The sequence below is a fragment of the Ranitomeya variabilis genome, chromosome 3 (genome assembly GCF_051348905.1).
Source record: "Ranitomeya variabilis isolate aRanVar5 chromosome 3, aRanVar5.hap1, whole genome shotgun sequence".
NCBI lineage: Eukaryota > Metazoa > Chordata > Amphibia > Anura > Dendrobatidae > Ranitomeya > Ranitomeya variabilis.
The window spans coordinates 10,049,662-10,071,723 of record NC_135234.1 but is presented as its reverse complement, the minus strand read 5'-3'; the positions used below and the strand labels follow the sequence as shown (position 1 = coordinate 10,071,723).

The following is a 22,062-nucleotide window of genomic DNA, read 5'->3' as shown; positions in this document are numbered from 1 at the left end:
ACGGTGCATATAAAGTCTACACGCCCCTGATAACAGCTCAGGTTTTATCCATGTAAATCCCTCCAAGAACAGTCACTTCATGACTTTTTCCCCCCTTTAATGTCGCCCATAAATCTGTGCAAATCCAGTGAGAGACGAACGGAAATAAAAATAACAAAACTGAACTATTGTGGTTGTATAAGTGTGCACACCCCCTATAATCGGAGCTGTGGTTGTAACTATGTTACATAGCAGTCAGCACTCAGCAGTCGTCATGTACAGCGATTCTGATTTACCCCAGAGAAAGTGTCGCTGCTCCAGGAGGATTTTCCTGACATTTTCTGGTCTGTAAACAGCTGACAACACAGCAAAGGATCTCAATGTGGAAAGTTGTCAGGAGAAGGAACAAGAACGTTTCCTAGACATCAGATCTACCATGGACACTGAAGACGTCATCAAGAAGGGGCTGAAATCTGGCACAATAGTGACGTTACCGAGATCTGGACGTCCATCAGAAATTAAGAAAATAGTTCCTGGAGGCTTCTAGAGGCCAACGGCAACATTAGAGGAGCTGCAGGAATCTCTGACCTGTCCTGGTTGTGTCCTGCATGTCACCACAATCTCCTGTATTCCTCATATGTCCGGACTCTGGGGTCAGGGGGCAACGGAGCCTTTTCTTACTAAAAATCTCCCGGCCGGCGATGTTCTACTCCATCACGTCGGCCAGAAGCAGGAAACGTGATCTGTCTGATGATGCCGAGGGGGAACTTTATAGCCATAATTCCACTAGGTATAAAGCCGATACCAGTCATCACCAGAAGACCCCCAACCCTACAGTGAGGCATGGTGGGGGCAGCATTGTGCTCTGGGGCTGGTTTTCGGCAGCTGTGAATGGGGCTTTAGCAAGGGGGGAACAAATATCAGACAATTTCGCATCAGAACCTTCTGGCCTCTGCTAAAAAAGCCGAAGATGACCCTGAGCGAACGCCAAATCACCAGATTCACTGAGAGAAGGAGGATTTTTTTTCCACCCGAAAAGATTTCAGTTTATTATTGACTTGTACAGGTCGCAGGTGACATTATAGGGGTTGTCCACTACTTTTACATTGATGGCCTATCCTTAGAATAGATCACCAATGTCTGGACGGTCAGTCAGGGTCCAACATCCGGCACCTCCCATCGATCAGATGATATCGGTGTTGGTGGTGGCTGGATGTACTAACTTACCAAGCTGCTCCGAGGACTTGTAGTGGCCGCCGCAGGGTACTACACATCCACGTCCTACTGTCCTGAATATAAAGTGGTGGTGCAGTACCCGGCCCCGGCCAAGTAGACAGAGCAGCTTGGTAAGTGAGTACTCCAGGCCCGCGGCCACCACCAGCACTGGTGACAGCTGATCGGAGGGGGTGCCGGGTGTCAGACTGTAGCCGATCAGACACTGGTGACCTATCCTAAGGGCAGGTCATCAAGGAAAAGTAGTGACCCGGCAGCCGGGCTCTCACATTTGATATGCTCTTTCCGGATGCGCTGGTCACGCTCTTCTTTCTGGATCTGCAGCTTCGTCCACTTGGCGTCCAGTCTCTTGGTGTCCAGTTCTTTCTCAGTTTCTTTCCTTTTCTGGAGAAGTTTCCGGAGAACCTCCAGCCGCGTCTCCTGTAACCTGGAAGGAAGAGGCGCAGGTCAGAAAAGAGCAAGAGCTCGGCTACACGGGGCTCAGTCGCATGGTACTCAACCGCACAGGACTCGGCGGCACAGGACACGGCAGCACAGGACTCGGCGGCACAGGACACGGCGGCAAAGGACTTGGACGCACAGGACACGGACGCACAGGACACGGACGCACAGGACACAGACGCACAGGACACAGACGCACAGGACACAGACGCACAGGACACAGACGCACAGGTCACAGACGCACAGGTCACAGACGCACAGGACACGGAAGCACAGGATTCGGCGGCATAGGACACGGCGACAAAGGACTCGGACGCACAGGACTCGGACGCACAGGACACGGACGCACAGGACAAGGACGCACAGGACACGGACGCACAGGACACGGACGCACAGGACTCGGACGCACAGGACTCGGACACACAGGACTCGGATGCACAGGACACGGATGCACAGGACAAGGACGCACAGGACAAGGACGCACAGGACACGGACGCACAGGACTCGGACGCACAGGACTCGGACGCACAGGACTCGGACGCACAGGACTCGGATGCACAGGACACGGACGCACAGGACTCGGCAGCACAGGACTCGGCTGCACAGGACTCGGCAGCACAGGACTCGGCAGCACAGGACTCGGCAGCACAGGACTCGGCCGTACGGTACGGACCACTCACGGCACACGGACACACAGCGGTGAGGCGGCCATCACGGACTTACTTCTCAATCTCCCGCTCCCTGAAGGCCCACTCCTTCCTCTCCTGCTCATCCATCATCCTCCGCCTCTTCTCCAGCTGGGAGGGATCGCTGAGCGGTGGCAGGGTGGCCTCCCACCCTCGCTTCTCCCGTGCACGCTCGATCATCTCCACCTCGGCCAGTCCAGCCGGAAGGCCGCGTCCTGAGGACCCAGAGACAGTGACAATGACCTGCACTGACACAGTGCAGCAAACCCTCAGCATGCAGTCAGGAAAAAGAGCAAAAACAATGACAATTCTGCACCTGAGCAAAGAGACAGCTCACACTCACCCCACGAGAGGTTGGCCAGCATCAGCACCTCTGGCACCGACCCGGGCCGCACCACAAACTGCGGACTGTAGGGGTCAGTCTGCGCCTCGCTGTCCCGGTAGTCAGTCTGGATGGCCACTGTGCGCACCGGAGGGGAGGGAGCCGCATCCGGCCGATCGGGCTGCTCCACCCTGTCGTTAGGAATAAGGCTAGTACCGACACTTACTACCGGACTGCAGGAGGAGTATAACTCCCATCGTGTGCAGTGATGACGCCCGGACACGTCCACTCACCTGGAGACGGCGAGGAGCATGTTGGGCGCAGTCTGGTGAGAGAACGGGATCAGCGGCCTGAAATATAAGAAATGGTGGGATAATGGCAGCCGGCGCACACGTCACATGACTGCGGAGAGTCACGGACCCCCAAACTGCTGCCAACGCCAGAGATCTAGAGTCCATGACTGCCCACTCGCCCGGCTCCACCTGCTGCCATCTGTCTATGGGGCACAAACCTCTCAAAGAACCTGTATCGGTCCCTGCCGGAGACATCTTCAGTATCAGCGTCACCCAAGACGAAGGACGGCGGCTGGGATCTGGAACACAACACTAAGGGTTAATGGTCATCAGCTCACAGGAGCGCGGAGAAATGTGTGAGGACCCCACACCCATCACTATATGTCTGCATTGCCCCCGCTGGTCACTGTCAGGTATTACACAGCCGTCACTCCATGTCTGCACTGCCCCCGCTGGTCTGCACTGCCCCCGCTGGTCACTGTCAGGTATTACACAGCCGTCTCTCCATGTCTGCACTGCCCCCGCTGGTCACTGTCAGGTATTACACAGCCGTCACTCCATGTCTGCACTGCCCCCGCTGGTCTGCACTGCCCCCGCTGGTCACTGTCAGGTATTACACAGCAGTCACCCCATGTCTGCACTGCCCCCGCTGGTCACTGTCAGGTATTACACAGCAGTCACCCCATGTCTGCACTGCCCCCGCTGGTCACTGTCAGGTATTACACAGCAGTCACCCCATGTCTGCACTGCCCCCGCTGGTCACTGTCAGGTATTACACAGCAGTCACCCCATGTCTGCACTGCCCCCGCTGGTCACTGTCAGGTATTACACAGCAGTCACCCCATGTCTGCACTGCCCCCGCTGGTCACTGTCAGGTATTACACAGCAGTCACCCCATGTCTGCACTGCCCCCGCTGGTCACTGTCAGGTATTACACAGCAGTCACCCCATGTCTGCACTGCCCCCGCTGGTCACTGTCAGGTATTACACAGCAGTCACCCCATGTCTGCACTGCCCCCGCTGGTCACTGTCAGGTATTACACAGCAGTCACCCCATGTCTGCACTGCTCCCGCTGGTCACTGTCAGGTATTACACAGCAGTCACCCCATGTCTGCACTGCTCCCGCTGGTCACTGTCAGGTATTACACAGCAGTCACCCCATGTCTGCACTGCTCCCGCTGGTCACTGTCAGGTATTACACAGCCGTCTCTCCATGTCTGCACTGCCCCCGCTGGTCACTGTCAGGTATTACACAGCCGTCTCTCTATGTCTGCACTGCCCCCGCTGGTCACTGTCAGGTATTACACAGCAGTCTCTCCATGTCTGCACTGCCCCCGCTGGTCACTGTCAGGTATTACACAGCCGTCTCTCTATGTCTGCACTGCCCCCGCTGGTCACTGTCAGGTATTACACAGCCGTCTCTCCATGTCTGCACTGCCCCCGCTGGTCACTGTCAGGTATTACACGGCAGTCACTCCATGTCTGCACTGCCCCCGCTGGTCACTGTCAGGTATTACACAGCAGTCACCCCATGTCTGCACTGCCCCCGCTGGTCACTGTCGGGTATTACACAGCAGTCACCCCATGTCTGCACTGCCCCCGCTGGTCACTGTCAGGTATTACACAGCAGTCACCCCATGTCTGCACTGCCCCCGCTGGTCACTGTCAGGTATTACCCAGCAGTCACTCCATGTCTGCACTGCCCCCGCTGGTCACTGTCGGGTATTACACAGCAGTCACCCCATGTCTGCACTGCCCCCGCTGGTCACTGTCGGGTATTACACAGTAGTCACTCCATGTCTGCACTGCCCCCGCTGATTGCTGTCAGGTATTACACAGTAGTCACCCCATGTCTGCACTGCCCCCTGCTGGTTGCTGTCAGGTATTACACAGCAGTCACCCCATGTCTGCACTGCCCCCGCTGGTCACTGTCAGGTATTACACAGCCGTCTCTCCATGTCTGCACTGCCCCCGCTGGTCACTGTCGGGTATTACACAGCAGTCACTCCATGTCTGCACTGCCCCCTGCTGGTTGCTGTCAGGTATTACACAGCAGTCACCCCATGTCTGCACTGCCCCCGCTGGTCACTGTCAGGTATTACACAGCCGTCTCTCCATGTCTGCACTGCCCCCGCTGGTCACTGTCGGGTATTACACAGCAGTCTCTCCATGTCTGCACTGCCCCCGCTGGTCACTGTCGGGTATTACACAGTAGTCACCCCATGTCTGCACTGCCCCCGCTGGTCACTGTCGGGTATTACACAGTAGTCACTCCATGTCTGCACTGCCCCCGCTGATTGCTGTCAGGTATTACACAGTAGTCACCCCATGTCTGCACTGCCCCCTGCTGGTTGCTGTCAGGTATTACACAGCAGTCACCCCATGTCTGCACTGCCCCCGCTGGTCACTGTCAGGTATTACACAGCCGTCTCTCCATGTCTGCACTGCCCCCGCTGGTCACTGTCAGGTATTACACAGCAGTCACCCCATGTCTGCACTGCCCCCGCTGGTCACTGTCAGGTATTACACAGCAGTCACCCCATGTCTGCACTGCCCCCGCTGGTCACTGTCAGGTATTACACAGCAGTCACCCCATGTCTGCACTGCCCCCGCTGGTCACTGTCAGGTATTACACAGCAGTCACCCCATGTCTGCACTGCTCCCGCTGGTCACTGTCAGGTATTACACAGCAGTCACCCCATGTCTGCACTGCCCCCGCTGGTCACTGTCAGGTATTACACAGCAGTCACCCCATGTCTGCACTGCTCCCGCTGGTCACTGTCAGGTATTACACAGCAGTCACCCCATGTCTGCACTGCTCCCGCTGGTCACTGTCAGGTATTACACAGCCGTCTCTCCATGTCTGCACTGCCCCCGCTGGTCACTGTCAGGTATTACACAGCCGTCTCTCTATGTCTGCACTGCCCCCGCTGGTCACTGTCAGGTATTACACAGCAGTCTCTCCATGTCTGCACTGCCCCCGCTGGTCACTGTCAGGTATTACACAGCCGTCTCTCTATGTCTGCACTGCCCCCGCTGGTCACTGTCAGGTATTACACAGCCGTCTCTCCATGTCTGCACTGCCCCCGCTGGTCACTGTCAGGTATTACACGGCAGTCACTCCATGTCTGCACTGCCCCCGCTGGTCACTGTCAGGTATTACACAGCCGTCTCTCCATGTCTGCACTGCCCCCGCTGGTCACTGTCAGGTATTACACAGCCGTCTCTCCATGTCTGCACTGCCCCCGCTGGTCACTGTCGGGTATTACACAGCAGTCACCCCATGTCTGCACTGCCCCCGCTGGTCACTGTCAGGTATTACACAGCAGTCACCCCATGTCTGCACTGCCCCCGCTGGTCACTGTCAGGTATTACCCAGCAGTCACTCCATGTCTGCACTGCCCCCGCTGGTCACTGTCGGGTATTACACAGCAGTCACCCCATGTCTGCACTGCCCCCGCTGGTCACTGTCGGGTATTACACAGTAGTCACTCCATGTCTGCACTGCCCCCGCTGATTGCTGTCAGGTATTACACAGTAGTCACCCCATGTCTGCACTGCCCCCTGCTGGTTGCTGTCAGGTATTACACAGCAGTCACCCCATGTCTGCACTGCCCCCGCTGGTCACTGTCAGGTATTACACAGCCGTCTCTCCATGTCTGCACTGCCCCCGCTGGTCACTGTCGGGTATTACACAGCAGTCTCTCCATGTCTGCACTGCCCCCGCTGGTCACTGTCGGGTATTACACAGTAGTCACCCCATGTCTGCACTGCCCCCGCTGGTCACTGTCGGGTATTACACAGTAGTCACTCCATGTCTGCACTGCCCCCGCTGATTGCTGTCAGGTATTACACAGTAGTCACCCCATGTCTGCACTGCCCCCTGCTGGTTGCTGTCAGGTATTACACAGCAGTCACCCCATGTCTGCACTGCCCCCGCTGGTCACTGTCAGGTATTACACAGCCGTCTCTCCATGTCTGCACTGCCCCCGCTGGTCACTGTCAGGTATTACACAGCAGTCACCCCATGTCTGCACTGCCCCCGCTGGTCACTGTCAGGTATTACACAGCCGTCTCTCCATGTCTGCACTGCCCCCGCTGGTCACTGTCAGGTATTACACAGCAGTCACCCCATGTCTTCACTGCCCCCGCTGGTCACTGTCAGGTATTACACAGCAGTCACCCCATGTCTGCACCGCCCCCGCTGGTCACTGTCAGGTATTACACAGCAGTCACCCCATGTCTGCACTGCCCCCGCTGGTCGCTGTCAGGTATTACACAGCAGTCACCCCATGTCTGCACTGCCCCCGCTGGTCGCTGTCAGGTATTACACAGCAGTCACCCCATGTATGCACTGCCCCCGCTGGTCACTGTCAGGTATTACACAGCCGTCTCTCCATGTCTGCACTGCCCCCGCTGGTCACTGTCAGGTATTACACAGCAGTCACTCCATGTCTGCACTGCCCCCGCTGGTCACTGTCAGGTATTACACAGCAGTCACTCCATGTCTGCACTGCCCCCGCTGGTCACTGTCGGGTATTACACAGCAGTCACTCCATGTCTGCACTGCCCCCGCTGGTCACTGTCAGGTATTACACAGCCGTCTCTCCATGTCTGCACTGCCCCCGCTGGTCACTGTCAGGTATTACACAGCAGTCACTCCATGTCTGCACTACCCCCGCTGGTTGCTGTCAGGTATTACACAGCAGTCACCCCATGTCTTCACTGCCCCCGCTGGTCACTGTCAGGTATTACACAGCAGTCACCCCATGTCTGCACCGCCCCCGCTGGTCACTGTCAGGTATTACACAGCAGTCACCCCATGTCTGCACTGCCCCCGCTGGTCGCTGTCAGGTATTACACAGCAGTCACCCCATGTCTGCACTGCCCCCGCTGGTCGCTGTCAGGTATTACACAGCAGTCACCCCATGTATGCACTGCCCCCGCTGGTCACTGTCAGGTATTACACAGCCGTCTCTCCATGTCTGCACTGCCCCCGCTGGTCACTGTCAGGTATTACACAGCAGTCACTCCATGTCTGCACTGCCCCCGCTGGTCACTGTCAGGTATTACACAGCAGTCACTCCATGTCTGCACTGCCCCCGCTGGTCACTGTCGGGTATTACACAGCAGTCACTCCATGTCTGCACTGCCCCCGCTGGTCACTGTCAGGTATTACACAGCCGTCTCTCCATGTCTGCACTGCCCCCGCTGGTCACTGTCAGGTATTACACAGCAGTCACCCCATGTCTGCACTGCCCCCGCTGGTCACTGTCAGGTATTACACAGCCGTCTCTCCATGTCTGCACTGCCCCCGCTGGTCACTGTCGGGTATTACACAGCAGTCACCCCATGTCTGCACTGCCCCCTGCTAGTTGCTGTCAGGTATTACACAGCCGTCTCTCCATGTCTGCACTGCCCCCGCTGGTCACTGTCAGGTATTACACAGCAGTCACCCCATGTCTGCACTGCCCCCGCTGGTCACTGTCAGGTATTACACAGCCGTCTCTCCATGTCTTCACTGCCCCCGCTGGTCACTGTCAGGTATTACACAGTAGTCACCCCATGTCTGCACCGCCCCCGCTGGTCACTGTCAGGTATTACACAGCAGTCACCCCATGTCTGCACTGCCCCCGCTGGTCGCTGTCAGGTATTACACAGCAGTCACCCCATGTCTGCACTGCCCCCGCTGGTCACTGTCAGGTATTACACAGCCGTCTCTCCATGTCTGCACTGCCCCCGCTGGTCACTGTCAGGTATTACACAGCAGTCACCCCATGTCTGCACTGCCCCCGCTGGTTGCTGTCAGGTATTACACAGCAGTCACCCCATGTCTGCACTGCCCCCGCTGGTCACTGTCAGGTATTACACAGCAGTCACCCCATGTCTGCACTGCCCCCGCTGGTTGCTGTCAGGTATTACACAGCAGTCACCCCATGTCTGCACTGCCCCCGCTGGTCACTGTCAGGTATTACACAGCAGTCTCTCCATGTCTGCACTGCCCCCGCTGGTCACTGTCAGGTATTACACAGCAGTCACTCCATGTCTGCACTGCCCCCGCTGGTCACTGTCAGGTATTACACAGCCGTCTCTCCATGTCTGCACTGCCCCCGCTGGTCACTGTCAGGTATTACACAGCAGTCACCCCATGTCTGCACTGCCCCCGCTGGTCGCTGTCAGGTATTACACAGCAGTCACCCCATGTCTGCACTGCCCCCGCTGGTCACTGTCAGGTATTACACAGCCGTCTCTCCATGTCTGCACTGCCCCCGCTGGTCACTGTCAGATATTACACAGCCGTCTCTCCATGTCTGCACTGCCCCCGCTGGTCACTGTCGGGTATTACACAGCAGTCACCCCATGTCTGCACTGCCCCCGCTGGTTGCTGTCAGGTATTACACAGCAGTCACCCCATGTCTGCACTGCCCCCGCTGGTCACTGTCAGGTATTACACAGCAGTCACCCCATGTCTGCACTGCCCCCGCTGGTTGCTGTCAGGTATTACACAGCAGTCACCCCATGTCTGCACTGCCCCCGCTGGTCACTGTCAGGTATTACACAGCAGTCACCCCATGTCTGCACTGCCCCCGCTGGTTGCTGTCAGGTATTACACAGCAGTCACCCCATGTATGCACTGCCCCCGCTGGTCACTGTCAGGTATTACACAGCAGTCACCCCATGTCTGCACTGCCCCCGCTGGTCACTGTCAGGTATTACACAGCAGTCACTCCATGTCTGCACTACCCCCGCTGGTTGCTGTCAGGTATTACACAGCAGTCACCCCATGTCTGCACTGCCCCCGCTGGTCACTGTCAGGTATTACACAGCCGTCTCTCCATGTCTGCACTGCCCCCGCTGGTCACTGTCGGGTATTACACAGCAGTCACCCCATGTCTGCACTGCCCCCTGCTAGTTGCTGTCAGGTATTACACAGCCGTCTCTCCATGTCTGCACTGCCCCCGCTGGTCACTGTCAGGTATTACACAGCCGTCACTCCATGTCTGCACTGCCCCCGCTGGTCACTGTCGGGTATTACACAGCAGTCACTGCATGTCTGCACTGCCCCCGCTGGTCACTGTCAGGTATTACACAGCCGTCTCTCCATGTCTGCACTGCCCCCGCTGGTCACTGTCAGGTATTACACAGCCGTCTCTCCATGTCTGCACTGCCCCCGCTGGTCACTGTCAGGTATTACACAGCCGTCTCTCCATGTCTGCACTGCCCCCGCTGGTCACTGTCAGGTATTACACAGCCGTCTCTCCATGTCTGCACTGCCCCCGCTGGTTGCTGTCAGGTATTACACAGCCGTCTCTCCATGTCTGCACTGCCCCCGCTGGTCACTGTCGGGTATTACACAGCAGTCACTGCATGTCTGCACTGCCCCCGCTGGTTGTTCTCAGCTATGACTTACACATTTAGCTGCTGCAGTGCCTTGCGTCTCTGCTCGTCTTTTCCCCTCCACTGGCGATTAATGAATTGGGGGACGGGGTCCCTGAGCTGCAGGCGCAGGGTGAAGCGCGGCTCATGCACCAACTCACTGAACATTGTGGGAAATTCTGGGACTTTTTGCTGAAATTAAGAAAAGAGAAATAAAGTCACCTTATGTCTGTACCATGTGTCGGCCCCTAAATGCAAGATTATGGGGTCCTGCACGGTAGTGACATCCATAAAAAGAAACTATGCTGTCAGCCCGATCTGTCAATCACCAGGAGCAGCGGTGCTGAGTTACCCCAGCCAGGGATTATGTGGTTGTGGCCCTGCGGTAGTGGTGAGATGACCAGACGGAGGGCAGTATGCCATGACCCTAATGCCCACCCTGAGAAAGAAAAGGGGCGAGGAGGGCGGAGAGAAAGGGGCGAGGAGGGTGGAGAGAAAGGGGCGAGGGGGGCGGAGAGAAAGGGGCGAGGAGGGCGGAGAGAAAGGGGCGAGGAGGGCGGAGAGAAAGGGGCGAGGAGGGCGGAGAGAAAGGGGCGAGGGGGGCGGAGAGAAAGGGGCGAGGAGGGCGGAGAGAAAGGGGCGAGGAGGGCGGAGAGGAAGGGGCATGGAGGGCAGAGAGAAAGGGGCATGGAGGGCGGAGAGAAAGGAGCATGGAGGGTGGAGAGAAAGGGCCATGGAAGGTGGAGAGGAAGGGGCATGGAGGGCGGAGAGAAAGGGGCGAGGAGGGCGGAGAGAAGGCTGAAGATGGTGGAGGGCCGAGGATAACGGAGAGGGAGGGCTGAGGTGGGTAGAGAGAAAGGGGCGAGAAGGGTGGAGAAAAAGGGGAGTGGAGGGCGGAGAGAAAGGGGTGAGGAGTCCTGAGCGAAGAGGGTGGAGATCCGCCCAGACGCCCACCGGTATCTAAGGTGCCAGAAGCCTCCTGGTAAGACCGCCACCGCTGTCCCGGCTGCCTGACAAGCTGTGAGGATCCTTGCACTGTTATAGGGGACACGGCACGTGAAGGCGCTGGGTCCTGCAATCTGCAGTCAGAAGACCCCTCTTATCCGCTTAGCGCCCTCTGCTGGACATGTGCAGTATTGCAGTGTAGGCGGTGTGGGCGCAGGAGAGCACGTCGTCCCCCGTCCTCTGTACATCGCTCTCCTACAACAGCTGGATTTCGTCTCTTTGGCGGTGGTGGAGGTGTGAAACATTACTGGAGCTAAAAACAAGACCCCAGAGAAGGAACGCTGTCCCGGCTGTGAGAGAACGGCCACACAGGCGCGACGTACGTGCGACACCAGAAATTTTCCCCTCCTGTCACTTATACCAAATGGGGAACAACAGAAAATAAACCCCCGAATGGCAGAAGAGGATATTGGGGGGATACAGTGTTATTACATCAACGAGCAAAATGGCAAAAAAATGATGATTCAGAAAGGACAAAGACCCCTCTGACGCTGTAAAGACAAGTCAGTAAGGAATGAAAGGTCCTGCCCAAAACTGAAGGAGACCCCTGCGAATGAGCCCCATCATCGTCATCTCCGCGGGCGACATCCGAGCGTCTTCTGCTCCCAGCAGTGGGTGACGGCGGCGGCGGCACACCCGGACATTGCCCACCACCGTCAGAAGGGTCAGGTGCGGACCCCCGCTGTACGCACCATCCGGTCGTGTGACACGTGCGCTCGGAGCGCGGCCTGAGCATGGTCCTTCTCACTGGACAACGTGTGTACGGGATCTGGAGGAGGAAAGCAACAAGTGTCACCACACCAGGAGGAGGACGGAGAAGAAAAAAATCAGGAGGAGGACGGTGAATAGAAAGTCAGAAGGAGGAGGATGTAGGATGGAGGGGGTGAACGAGGAGGATGGAGGAGAAGGAGGATAGAGGAGGATGGCGGGGGAGGACAGACGTGGAGGATGTAAGAGGAGGACGCAGGATGGAGGGGGCGAACATAGAGGAGGACAAAGGAGGACCACAGAGGAGGAGGATGGAGGAAGGAAGACAGAAGAGGGGGAGGAAAGAGGAGGAGGATGTAGGAAGAGGACAGTGAAGAGAAAGCCTAGTCAGAAGAAGGAGGACGCAGGAGGCGAACATGGAGGAGGACCACAGAGGAGGAGGGCGGAGGAGGACAGAGGTGGAGGATGTAGGAGGAGGACAGAGGAGGATGGAGGAGGAAGGTGGAGGATGTAGTAGGAGGATGCAGGATGGAGGGGGCGAACATGGAGGAGGAAGACAGAAGAGGGGGAAGAAAGAGGAGGAGGATAGAGGACATAGGATGGAAGGGCGAACGAGGAGGAGGACAGAGGAGGATCGAGGAGGACAGAGGAGAATGGAGGAGGATGAAGGAGGACAAAGTAGGGGGAGGAAAGAGGAGGACAAGAGGTGGATGGAGGACAGAGGAGGAGGACAGAGGAGATGGATGGAGGAAAAAAGGCTGGAGTAGGAGGGGAAGGAGGGAGAGTAGTATGAGGAGGAGCTAGATGGAGGAGAAGGAGGATGGAGGGGCGAACAAGGAGGATGGAGGAGGGGGGAAAAAGGAGGTGGATGGAGGACAGTATAGTAGGATGGAGGAGGGGGAGGAAAAAGCAGGAGGAGGAGGATTTGAGGGAGGACAAAGGTGGATGGAGGACAGAAGAGGAGGAGGGGAAGAATGGAGGACGGAGGACAGAGGAGATGGATGAAGGATGAGAGGAAGGAGAAGGAGGACTAAGAGGAGGTGCTAGATGGAGGGAGATGTAGGATGGGGCAGAATGGAAGGAGGACTGAGGAGGAGGCAGAAGAGGAGGATGGAAGAAGAAGACAGAGGAGGAGGAGGATGGAGGTGAAAAGGAAGGAAAGAGGAGGTAGATGGAGAACAGAGGAAAAGGAGGATGGAGGATGAAGGAGAATTAGGGGGAGGACAGAGGAGGACGGAAGAGAACTGAGGAGGAAATGGACGGAGGACAAAGAAGGATGAAGAAGGAGGGAAAGGAGGAAGAGGACTAGGTGGAGGAGCTGGATGGAGGAGGAAGAGAAGGAGGACATAGGATGGAGGGGTGAACAGGGAAGAGGGGAAGGAAAGAGGAGGAGGATGGAGGAGGAGGACAAAGGAGGTGGATGGAAAACAGAGGAAGAGGACAAAGGAGGAGAAGGGGGAGGACAGAGGAGGAGAAGGGGGAGGACGGTGGAGAATGAGGGGGGTGACATTGCCCCCCCACTCCGATACATAGTGGACCATCTTACTGAGCTAAGTTTCTCATCACTTTCTCCCAGTGGTGGTGAAGCACATTGGGAAATCCACACTTAGAAGATTACTGGGTGTCAGGCAGACTTCGCTTTATCAGAGAATGTTGGAACTGGGGCGATTTAGCTTATTACCCAGTGATCGTCTCCTGCATATGTGGCATTGTGGCGTGGTAGAGCGCACAGCCAAACGTAGCAGAGTGACACATGAAGGACCAACAGCCGGAACGTAGCAGAGTGACACATGAAGAAGCAACAGCCGGAACGTAGCAGAGTGACACATGAAGGAGCAACAGCCAGAACGTAGCAGAGTGACACATGAAGGAGCAACAGCCGGAACGTAGCGGAGTGACAGATGAAGGAGCAACAGCCGGAACGTAGCAGAGTGACACATGAAGGAGCAACAGCCGGGACGTAGCGGAGTGACAGATGAAGGAGCAACAGCCGGAACGTAGCAGAGTGACACATGAAGGAGCAACAGCCGGGACGTAGCGGAGTGACACATGAAGGAGCAACAGCCGGGACATAGCAGAGTGACACATGTAGGAGCAACAGCCGGAACGTAACAGAGTGACACATGAAGGAGCAACAGCCGGAACGTAGCAGAGTGACACATGAAGGAGCAACAGCCGGGACATAGCAGAGTGACACATGAAGGAGCAACATCCGGAACGTAACAGAGTGACACATGAAGGAGCAACAGCCGGAACGTAGCAGAGTGACACATGAAGGAGCAACAGCCGGAACGTAGCAGAGTGACACATGAAGGAGCAACAGCCGGAACGTAGCAGAGTGACACATGAAGGAGCAACAGCCGGAACGTAGCAGAGTGACACATGAAGGAGCAACAGCCGGAACGTAGCAGAGTGACACATGAAGGAGCAACAGTCGGAACGTAGCAGAGTGACACATGAAGGAGCAACAGCCGGAACGTAGCAGAGTGACACATGAAGGAGCAACAGCCGGAACGTAGCAGAGTGACACATGAAGGAGCAACAGCCAGAACGTAGCAGAGTGACACATGAAGGAGCAACAGCCAGAACGTAACAGAGTGACACATGAAGGAGCAACAGCCAGAACGTAGCAGAGTGACACATGAAGGAGCAACAGCCGGAATGTAGCAGAGTGACAGGTGAAGGAGCAACAGCCGGTACGTAACGGAGTGACACATGAAGGAGCAACAGCCGGAACGTAGCAGAGTGACACATGAAGGAGCAACAGTCGGTAAGGAACGGAGTGACACATGAAGAAGCAACAGCCGGAACGTAGCAGAGTGACACATGAAGGAGCAACAGCCGGAATGTAATGGAGTGACACATGAAGGAGCAACAGCAGGAATGTGAAGGAGCAACAGCAGGAATGTAACGGAGCGACACATGAAGGAGCAACAGCCGGAACGTAACGGAGTGACACATGAAGGAGCAACAGCCAGAACGTAGCAGAGTGACACATGAAGGAGCAACAACCGGAACGTAGCAGAGTGACAGGTGAAGGAGCAACAGCCGGAATGTAGCAGAGTGACACATGAAGGACCAACAGCCGGAACGTAGCAGAGTGACACATGAAGGAGCAACAGCCGGAACGTAGCAGAGTGACACATGAAGGAGCAACAGCCGGAACGTAGCAGAGTGACACATGAAGGAGCAACAGCCGTAACGTAACAGAGTGACACATGAAGGAGCAACAGCCGGAACGTAGCAGAGTGACATATGAAGGAGCAACAGCCGGAACGTAGCAGAGTGACACATGAAGGAGCAACAGCCGGAACGTAGCAGAGTGACACATGAAGGAGCAACAGCCGGAACGTAGCAGAGTGACACATGAAGGAGCAACAGCCAGAACGTAGCAGAGTGACACATGAAGGAGCAACAGCCAGAACGTAACAGAGTGACACATGAAGGAGCAACAGCCAGAACGTAGCAGAGTGACACATGAAGGAGCAACAGCCGGAATGTAGCAGAGTGACAGGTGAAGGAGCAACAGCCGGAACGTAACGGAGTGACACATGAAGGAGCAACAGCCGGAACGTAGCAGAGTGACACATGAAGGAGCAACAGTCGGTAAGGAACGGAGTGACACATGAAGAAGCAACAGCCGGAACGTAGCAGAGTGACACATGAAGGAGCAACAGCCGGAAGGTAGCAGAGTGACACATGAAGGAGCAACAGCCGGAATGTAATGGAGTGACACATGAAGGAGCAACAGCAGGAATGTGAAGGAGCAACAGCAGGAATGTAACGGAGCGACACATGAAGGAGCAACAGCCGGAACGTAACGGAGTGACACATGAAGGAGCAACAGCCAGAACGTAGCAGAGTGACACATGAAGGAGCAACAACCGGAACGTAGCAGAGTGACACATGAAGGAGCAACAGCCGGAACGTAGCAGAGTGACAGGTGAAGGAGCAACAGCCGGAATGTAGCAGAGTGACACATGAAGGACCAACAGCCGGAACGTAGCAGAGTGACACATGAAGGAGCAACAGCCGGAACGTAGCAGAGTGACACATGAAGGAGCAACAGCCAGAACGTAGCAGAGTGACAGGTGAAGGAGCAACAGCCGGAACGTAGCAGAGTGACACATGAAGGAGCAACATCCGGAACGTAGCAGAGTGACACATGAAGGAGCAACAGCCGGAACGTAGCAGAGTGACACATGAAGGAGCAACAGCCGGAACGTAGCAGAGTGACAGGTGAAGGAGCAACAGCCGGAAGGTAGCAGAGTGACACGAAGGAGCAACAGCCGGAACGTAGCAGAGTGACACATGTAGGAGCAACAGCCGGAAGGTAGCAGAGTGACACATGAAGGAGCAACAGCCGGAACGTAACGGAGTGACACATGAAGGAGCAACAGCAGGAACGTAGCAGAGTGACAGGTGAAGGAGCAACAGCCGGAACGTAGCAGAGTGACACATGAAGGAGCAACAGCCGGAACGTAACGGAGTGACACATGAAGGAGCAACAGCAGGAACATAGCAGAGTGACAGGTGAAGGAGCAACAGCCGGAAGGTAGCAGAGTGACAGGAAGGAGCAACAGCCGGAATGTAGCAGAGTGACAGGTGAAGGAGCAACAGCCGGAATGTAGCAGAGTGACAGGTGAAGGAGCAACAGCCGGAACGTAACGGAGTGACACATGAAGGAGCAACAGCCGGAACGTAGCAGAGTGACACATGAAGGAGCAACAGCCAGAAAGTAGCAGAGTGACACATGAAGGAGCAACAGCCGGAACGTAACAGAGTGACACATGAAGGAGCAACAGCCGGAACGTAACAGAGTGACACATGAAGGAGCAACAGCCGGAACGTAACAGAGTGACACATGAAGGAGCAACAGCCGGAACGTAGCAGAGTGACACATGAAGGAGCAACAGCCGGAACGTAACAGAGTGACACATGAAGGAGCAACAGCCGGAACGTAGCAGAGTGACACATGAAGGAGCAACAGCCGGAACGTAACGGAGTGACACATGAAGGAGCAACAGCCGGAACGTAACGGAGTGACACATGAAGGAGCAACAGCCAGAACGTAGCAGAGTGACACATGAAGGAGCAACAGCCGGAACGTAACGGAGTGACACATGAAGGAGCAACAGCCGGAACGTAACGGAGTGACACATGAAGGAGCAACAGCCAGAACGTAGCAGAGTGACACATGAAGGAGCAACAGCCGGAACGTAACGGAGTGACACATGAAGGAGCAACAGCCGGAACGTAGCGGAGTGACACATGAAGGAGCAACAGCTGGAATGTAGCGGAGTGACACATGAAGGAGGCCGTCATCATCTGTCTCCTTCTCTCCATATAGTGTCCGTATCCTCCACACTGGACTTTATTCTGCAGTCTGGTCAGTTGGAGGCTTCACTCTCTCTCTTTCTTAGGGCCTTATAGGCCTAGAGAGGGAGAGCCGACAATGAGCGGGGGCGCCATCTGGGTTTCATAGGGGGGCGCATCATAGGGTGGGGGGCACCATCTTAGTGTGATAGGGGGGCTCATCATAGGGTGGGGGACACCATCTTAGTGTGATAGGGGGCTCATCATAGGGTGGGGGACACATCATAGGGTGGGGGACACCATCTTAGTGTGATAGGGGGCTCATCATAGGGTGGGGGACACATCATAGGGTGGGGGACACCATCTTAGTGTGATAGGGGGCTCATCATAGGGTGGGGGACACCATCTTAGTGTGATAGGGGGCTCATCATAGGGTGGGGGACACATCATAGGGTGGGGGATCATAATAGGGTGGGGACACCATCTTAGTGTGACGGGGGGGGCGCATCATAGGGTGGGAGACGCCATATTAGTGTGATAGGGGGGCCATCATAGGGTGCCAAGCTCCGCGGCACGGAGAGCCCAGCGTCTTCTAGGGTCCTCTCGTAGTCCCGGTGGTGGCCGCACATTCTGTGATTATTTCCTGTGTACATATATTTTTATTGGTCTTTTCAGGTTTTATAATGAATAGTGACGTTTTATCTTGGTTAACTGAGATATACAGTGTTTACGTTGGTGATTATCTGGGGTTCTGGTACAACTCGGGGTCTGGGGTCTCGGGATAATTCGGGGTCTCGGGATAATTCGGGGTCTCGGGATAATTCGGGTCTCTGGATAATTCGGGTCTCGGGATAATTCGGGGTCTCGGTGTAATTCGGGGTCTCGGGATAATTCGGGGTCTCGGTGTAATTCGGGGCCTCGGGATAATTCGGGGTCTCGGGATAATTCGGGGTCTCGGTGTAATTCGGGGTCTCGGGATAATTCGGGGTCTCGGGATAATTCGGGGTCTCGGGATAATTCGGGTCTCGGGATAATTCGGGTCTCGGGATAATTCGGGGTCTCGGTGTAATTCGGGGTCTCGGGATAATTCGGGGTCTCGGTGTAATTCGAGGTCTCGGTGTAATTCGAGGTCTCGGGATAATTCGGGGTCTCGGTGTAATTCGGGGTCTCGGGATAATTCGGGGTCTCGGGATAATTCGGGGTCTCGGGATAATTCGGGGTCTCGGGATAATTCGGGGTCTCGGGATAATTCGGGGTCTCGGGATAATTCGGGGTCTCGGGATAATTCGGGGTCTCGGTGTAATTCGGGGTCTCGGTGTAATTCGGGGTCTCGGGATAATTCGGGGTCTCGGGATAATTCGGGTCTCGGGATAATTCGGGTCTCGGGATAATTCGGGGTCTCGGGATAATTCGGGTCTCGGGATAATTCGGGTCTCGGGATAATTCGGGTCTCGGGATAGTTCGGGGTCTCGGGATAATTCGGGGTCTCGGGATAATTCGGGGTCTCGGGATAGTTCGGGGTCTCGGGATAATTCGGGGTCTCGGTGTAATTCGGGGTCTCGGGATAATTCGGGGTCTCGGGATAATTCGGGGTCTCGGGATAATTCGGGGTCTCGGGATAATTCGGGGTCTCGGTGTAATTCGGGGTCTCGGGATAATTCGGGGTCTCGGGATAATTCGGGGTCTCGGGATAATTCGGGTCTCGGGATAATTCGGGTCTCGGGATAATTCGGGGTCTCGGGGTCTCGGGATAATTCGGGGTCTCGGGATAATTCGGGTCTCGGGATAATTCGGGGTCTCGGGATAATTCGGGGTCTCGGTGTAATTCGGGTCTCGGGATAATTCGGGTCTCGGGATAATTCGGGTCTCGGGATAGTTCGGGGTCTCGGGATAATTCGGGGTCTCGGTGTAATTCGGGGTCTCGGGATAATTCGGGGTCTCGGGATAATTCGGGGTCTCGGGATAATTCGGGGTCTCGGGATAATTCGGGGTCTCGGGATAATTCGGGGTCTCGGTGTAATTCGGGGTCTCGGGATAATTCGGGGTCTCGGGATAATTCGGGGTCTCGGGATAATTCGGGTCTCGGGATAATTCGGGTCTCGGGATAATTCGGGGTCTCGGGATAATTCGGGGTCTCGGTGTAATTCGGGGTCTCGGGATAATTCGGGGTCTCGGGATAATTCGGGGTCTCGGGATAATTCGGGTCTCGGGATAATTCGGGTCTCGGGATAATTCGGGGTCTCGGGATAATTCGGGGTCTCGGGATAATTCGGGGTCTCGGGATAATTCGGGGTCTCGGTGTAATTCGGGGTCTCGGTGTAATTCGGGGTCTCGGGATAATTCGGGGTCTCGGGATAATTCGGGGTCTCGGGATAATTCGGGTCTCGGGATAATTCGGGTCTCGGGATAATTCGGGGTCTCGGGATAATTCGGGGTCTCGGGATAGTTCGGGGTCTCGGGATAGTTCGGGTTCTCGGGATAGTTCGGGGTCTCGGGATAATTCGGGGTCTCGGTGTAATTCGGGGTCTCGGGATAATTCGGGGTCTCGGGATAATTCGGGGTCTCGGGATAATTCGGGGTCTCGGGATAATTCGGGGTCTCGGGATAATTCGGGGTCTCGGGATAATTCGGGGTCTCGGTGTAATTAGGGTCTCGGGATAATTCGGGGTCTCGGGATAATTCGGGGTCTCGGGATAGTTCGGGGTCTCGGGATAGTTCGGGGTCTCGGGATAATTCGGGGTCTCGGGATAATTCGGGGTCTCGGGATAATTCGGGGTCTCGGGATAATTCGGGGTCTCGGGATAGTTCGGGGTCTCGGGATAGTTCGGGGTCTCGGGATAGTTCGGGGTCTCGGGATAATTCGGGGTCTCGGTGTAATTCGGGTCTCGGGATAATTCGGGTCTCGGGATAATTCGGGGTCTCGGGATAATTCGGGGTCTCGGGATAATTCGGGGTCTCGGGATAATTCGGGTCTCGGGATAATTCGGGGTCTCGGGATAATTCGGGGTCTCGGGATAGTTCGGGGTCTCGGGATAATTCGGGGTCTCGGGATAATTCGGGGTCTCGGTGTAATTAGGGTCTCGGGATAATTCGGGGTCTCGGGATAATTCGGGGTCTCGGGATAGTTCGGGGTCTCGGGATAATTCGGGGTCTCGGGATAATTCGGGGTCTCGGGATAATTCGGGGTCTCGGGATAATTCGGGGTCTCGGGATAGTTCGGGGTCTCGGGATAGTTCGGGGTCTCGGGATAATTCGGGGTCTCGGTGTAATTCGGGTCTCGGGATAATTCGGGTCTCGGGATAGTTCGGGGTCTCGGGATAATTCGGGGTCTCGGGATAGTTCGGGGTCTCGGGATAGTTCGGGGTCTCGGGATAGTTCGGGGTCTCGGGATAGTTCGGGGTCTCGGGATAATTCGGGGTCTCGGTGTAATTCGGGTCTCGGGATAATTCGGGTCTCGGGATAGTTCGGGGTCTCGGGATAATTCGGGTCTCGGGATAATTCGGGGTCTCGGGATAGTTCGGGGTCTCGGGATAATTCGGGGTCTCGGGATAGTTCGGGGTCTCGGGATAGTTCGGGGTCTCGGGATAGTTCGGGGTCTCGGGATAGTTCGGGGTCTCGGGATAATTCGGGGTCTCGGGATAGTTCGGGGTCTCGGGATAGTTCGGGGTCTCGGGATAGTTCGGGGTCTCGGGATAGTTCGGGGTCTCGGGATAGTTCGGGGTCTCGGGATAATTCGGGGTCTCGGGATAATTCGGGGTCTCGGGATAATTCGGGTCTCGGGATAATTCGGGTCTCGGGATAATTCGGGGTCTCGGGATAATTCGGGGTCTCGGGATAATTCGGGGTCTCGGTGTAATTAGGGTCTCGGGATAATTCGGGGTCTCGGGATAATTCGGGGTCTCGGGATAATTCGGGGTCTCGGGATAATTCGGGGTCTCGGGATAATTCGGGTCTCGGGATAGTTCGGGTCTCGGTATAGTTCGGTGTAGTTCGGGCGGCTGTCCATCGGTCTCGGTACCGTATAGGAAGTCGTAGCTGCGGCTGGCCCGGTTCCGCGCTCCGGGGCCCGGCGGGGCTGTGGTCAGGGTCCGGCTCATGCTGCTGCTGTGGAGCTCAGGCCGCTGAGGATCAGTGTAACCTGTCACCATGGAGACTGAGGGTCGCGGTATTCAGTTGCCAGGGACACACTGGTCACGTGATCGGTGTTGATGACTACACTTCCCGGCATCCCGAGCGGTGAACGAGTGAGCGTGCGCATTGTGCAGCTCCGCCTTCTTGTTATCGGAAAGATCTGAGGGCGATGGGCACGTGACAACAGGCTCCGCCCACATGAGGAGTGTTCATAGTAACCATGGAGACGGAGAGCCGCCGCGCAGAGCCAACGGGAGGATGAGAGAGCGAGGCCGCGCACTTCCCTGGGGGTCTCCTGCGGCCTCCGTCTCCTGCGGCCTCCCTGAGGCTCCTGCGGCCTCCGTCTCCCGCCACTCGTCTGTCACATGACGCCCATCACTGCACAAAGCTGCGTCTGCTACGTTCACATTTGCGGCCAGCGCCGCAGCGGCGCCGCATGCGTCATGCGCCCCTATAAAACATGGGGGCGCATGGACATGCGGCGCACTTGCGTTTTGCGCCGCATGCGTCGCTGCGGCGCCCGCGTCCAGGCGCAGAGGACGCAGCAAGTTGCATTTTTGCTGCGTCCAA

The 22,062-nt window shown here is 56.3% G+C and overlaps 1 protein-coding gene across 2 annotated transcripts in view; it reads right to left on the bottom strand.

Annotated features, from left to right (window-relative positions):
- Nucleotides 1-21,644, bottom strand: part of CFAP91 (cilia and flagella associated protein 91) — a 36,714-nt gene extending 15,070 nt beyond the window's left edge. The window contains exons 1-8 of one of the 2 annotated variants that reach the window (XM_077293619.1): nt 21,380-21,644; nt 12,030-12,106; nt 10,367-10,524; nt 3,173-3,253; nt 2,955-3,011; nt 2,683-2,852; nt 2,377-2,554; nt 1,482-1,639 (exon numbers count right to left, since the gene is read on the bottom strand). In XM_077293619.1, coding sequence (XP_077149734.1) covers nt 1,482-1,639; nt 2,377-2,554; nt 2,683-2,852; nt 2,955-3,011; nt 3,173-3,253; nt 10,367-10,524; nt 12,030-12,106; nt 21,380-21,509 — 1,009 coding nt within the window. In that variant the 5' untranslated portion in view covers nt 21,510-21,644. The remainder of the gene's footprint in view (nt 1-1,481; nt 1,640-2,376; nt 2,555-2,682; nt 2,853-2,954; nt 3,012-3,172; nt 3,254-10,366; nt 10,525-12,029; nt 12,107-21,379) is intronic. The other variant, XM_077293621.1, reaches the window with a different exon arrangement.
- Between the last annotated feature and the right edge of the window lie 418 nt (nt 21,645-22,062).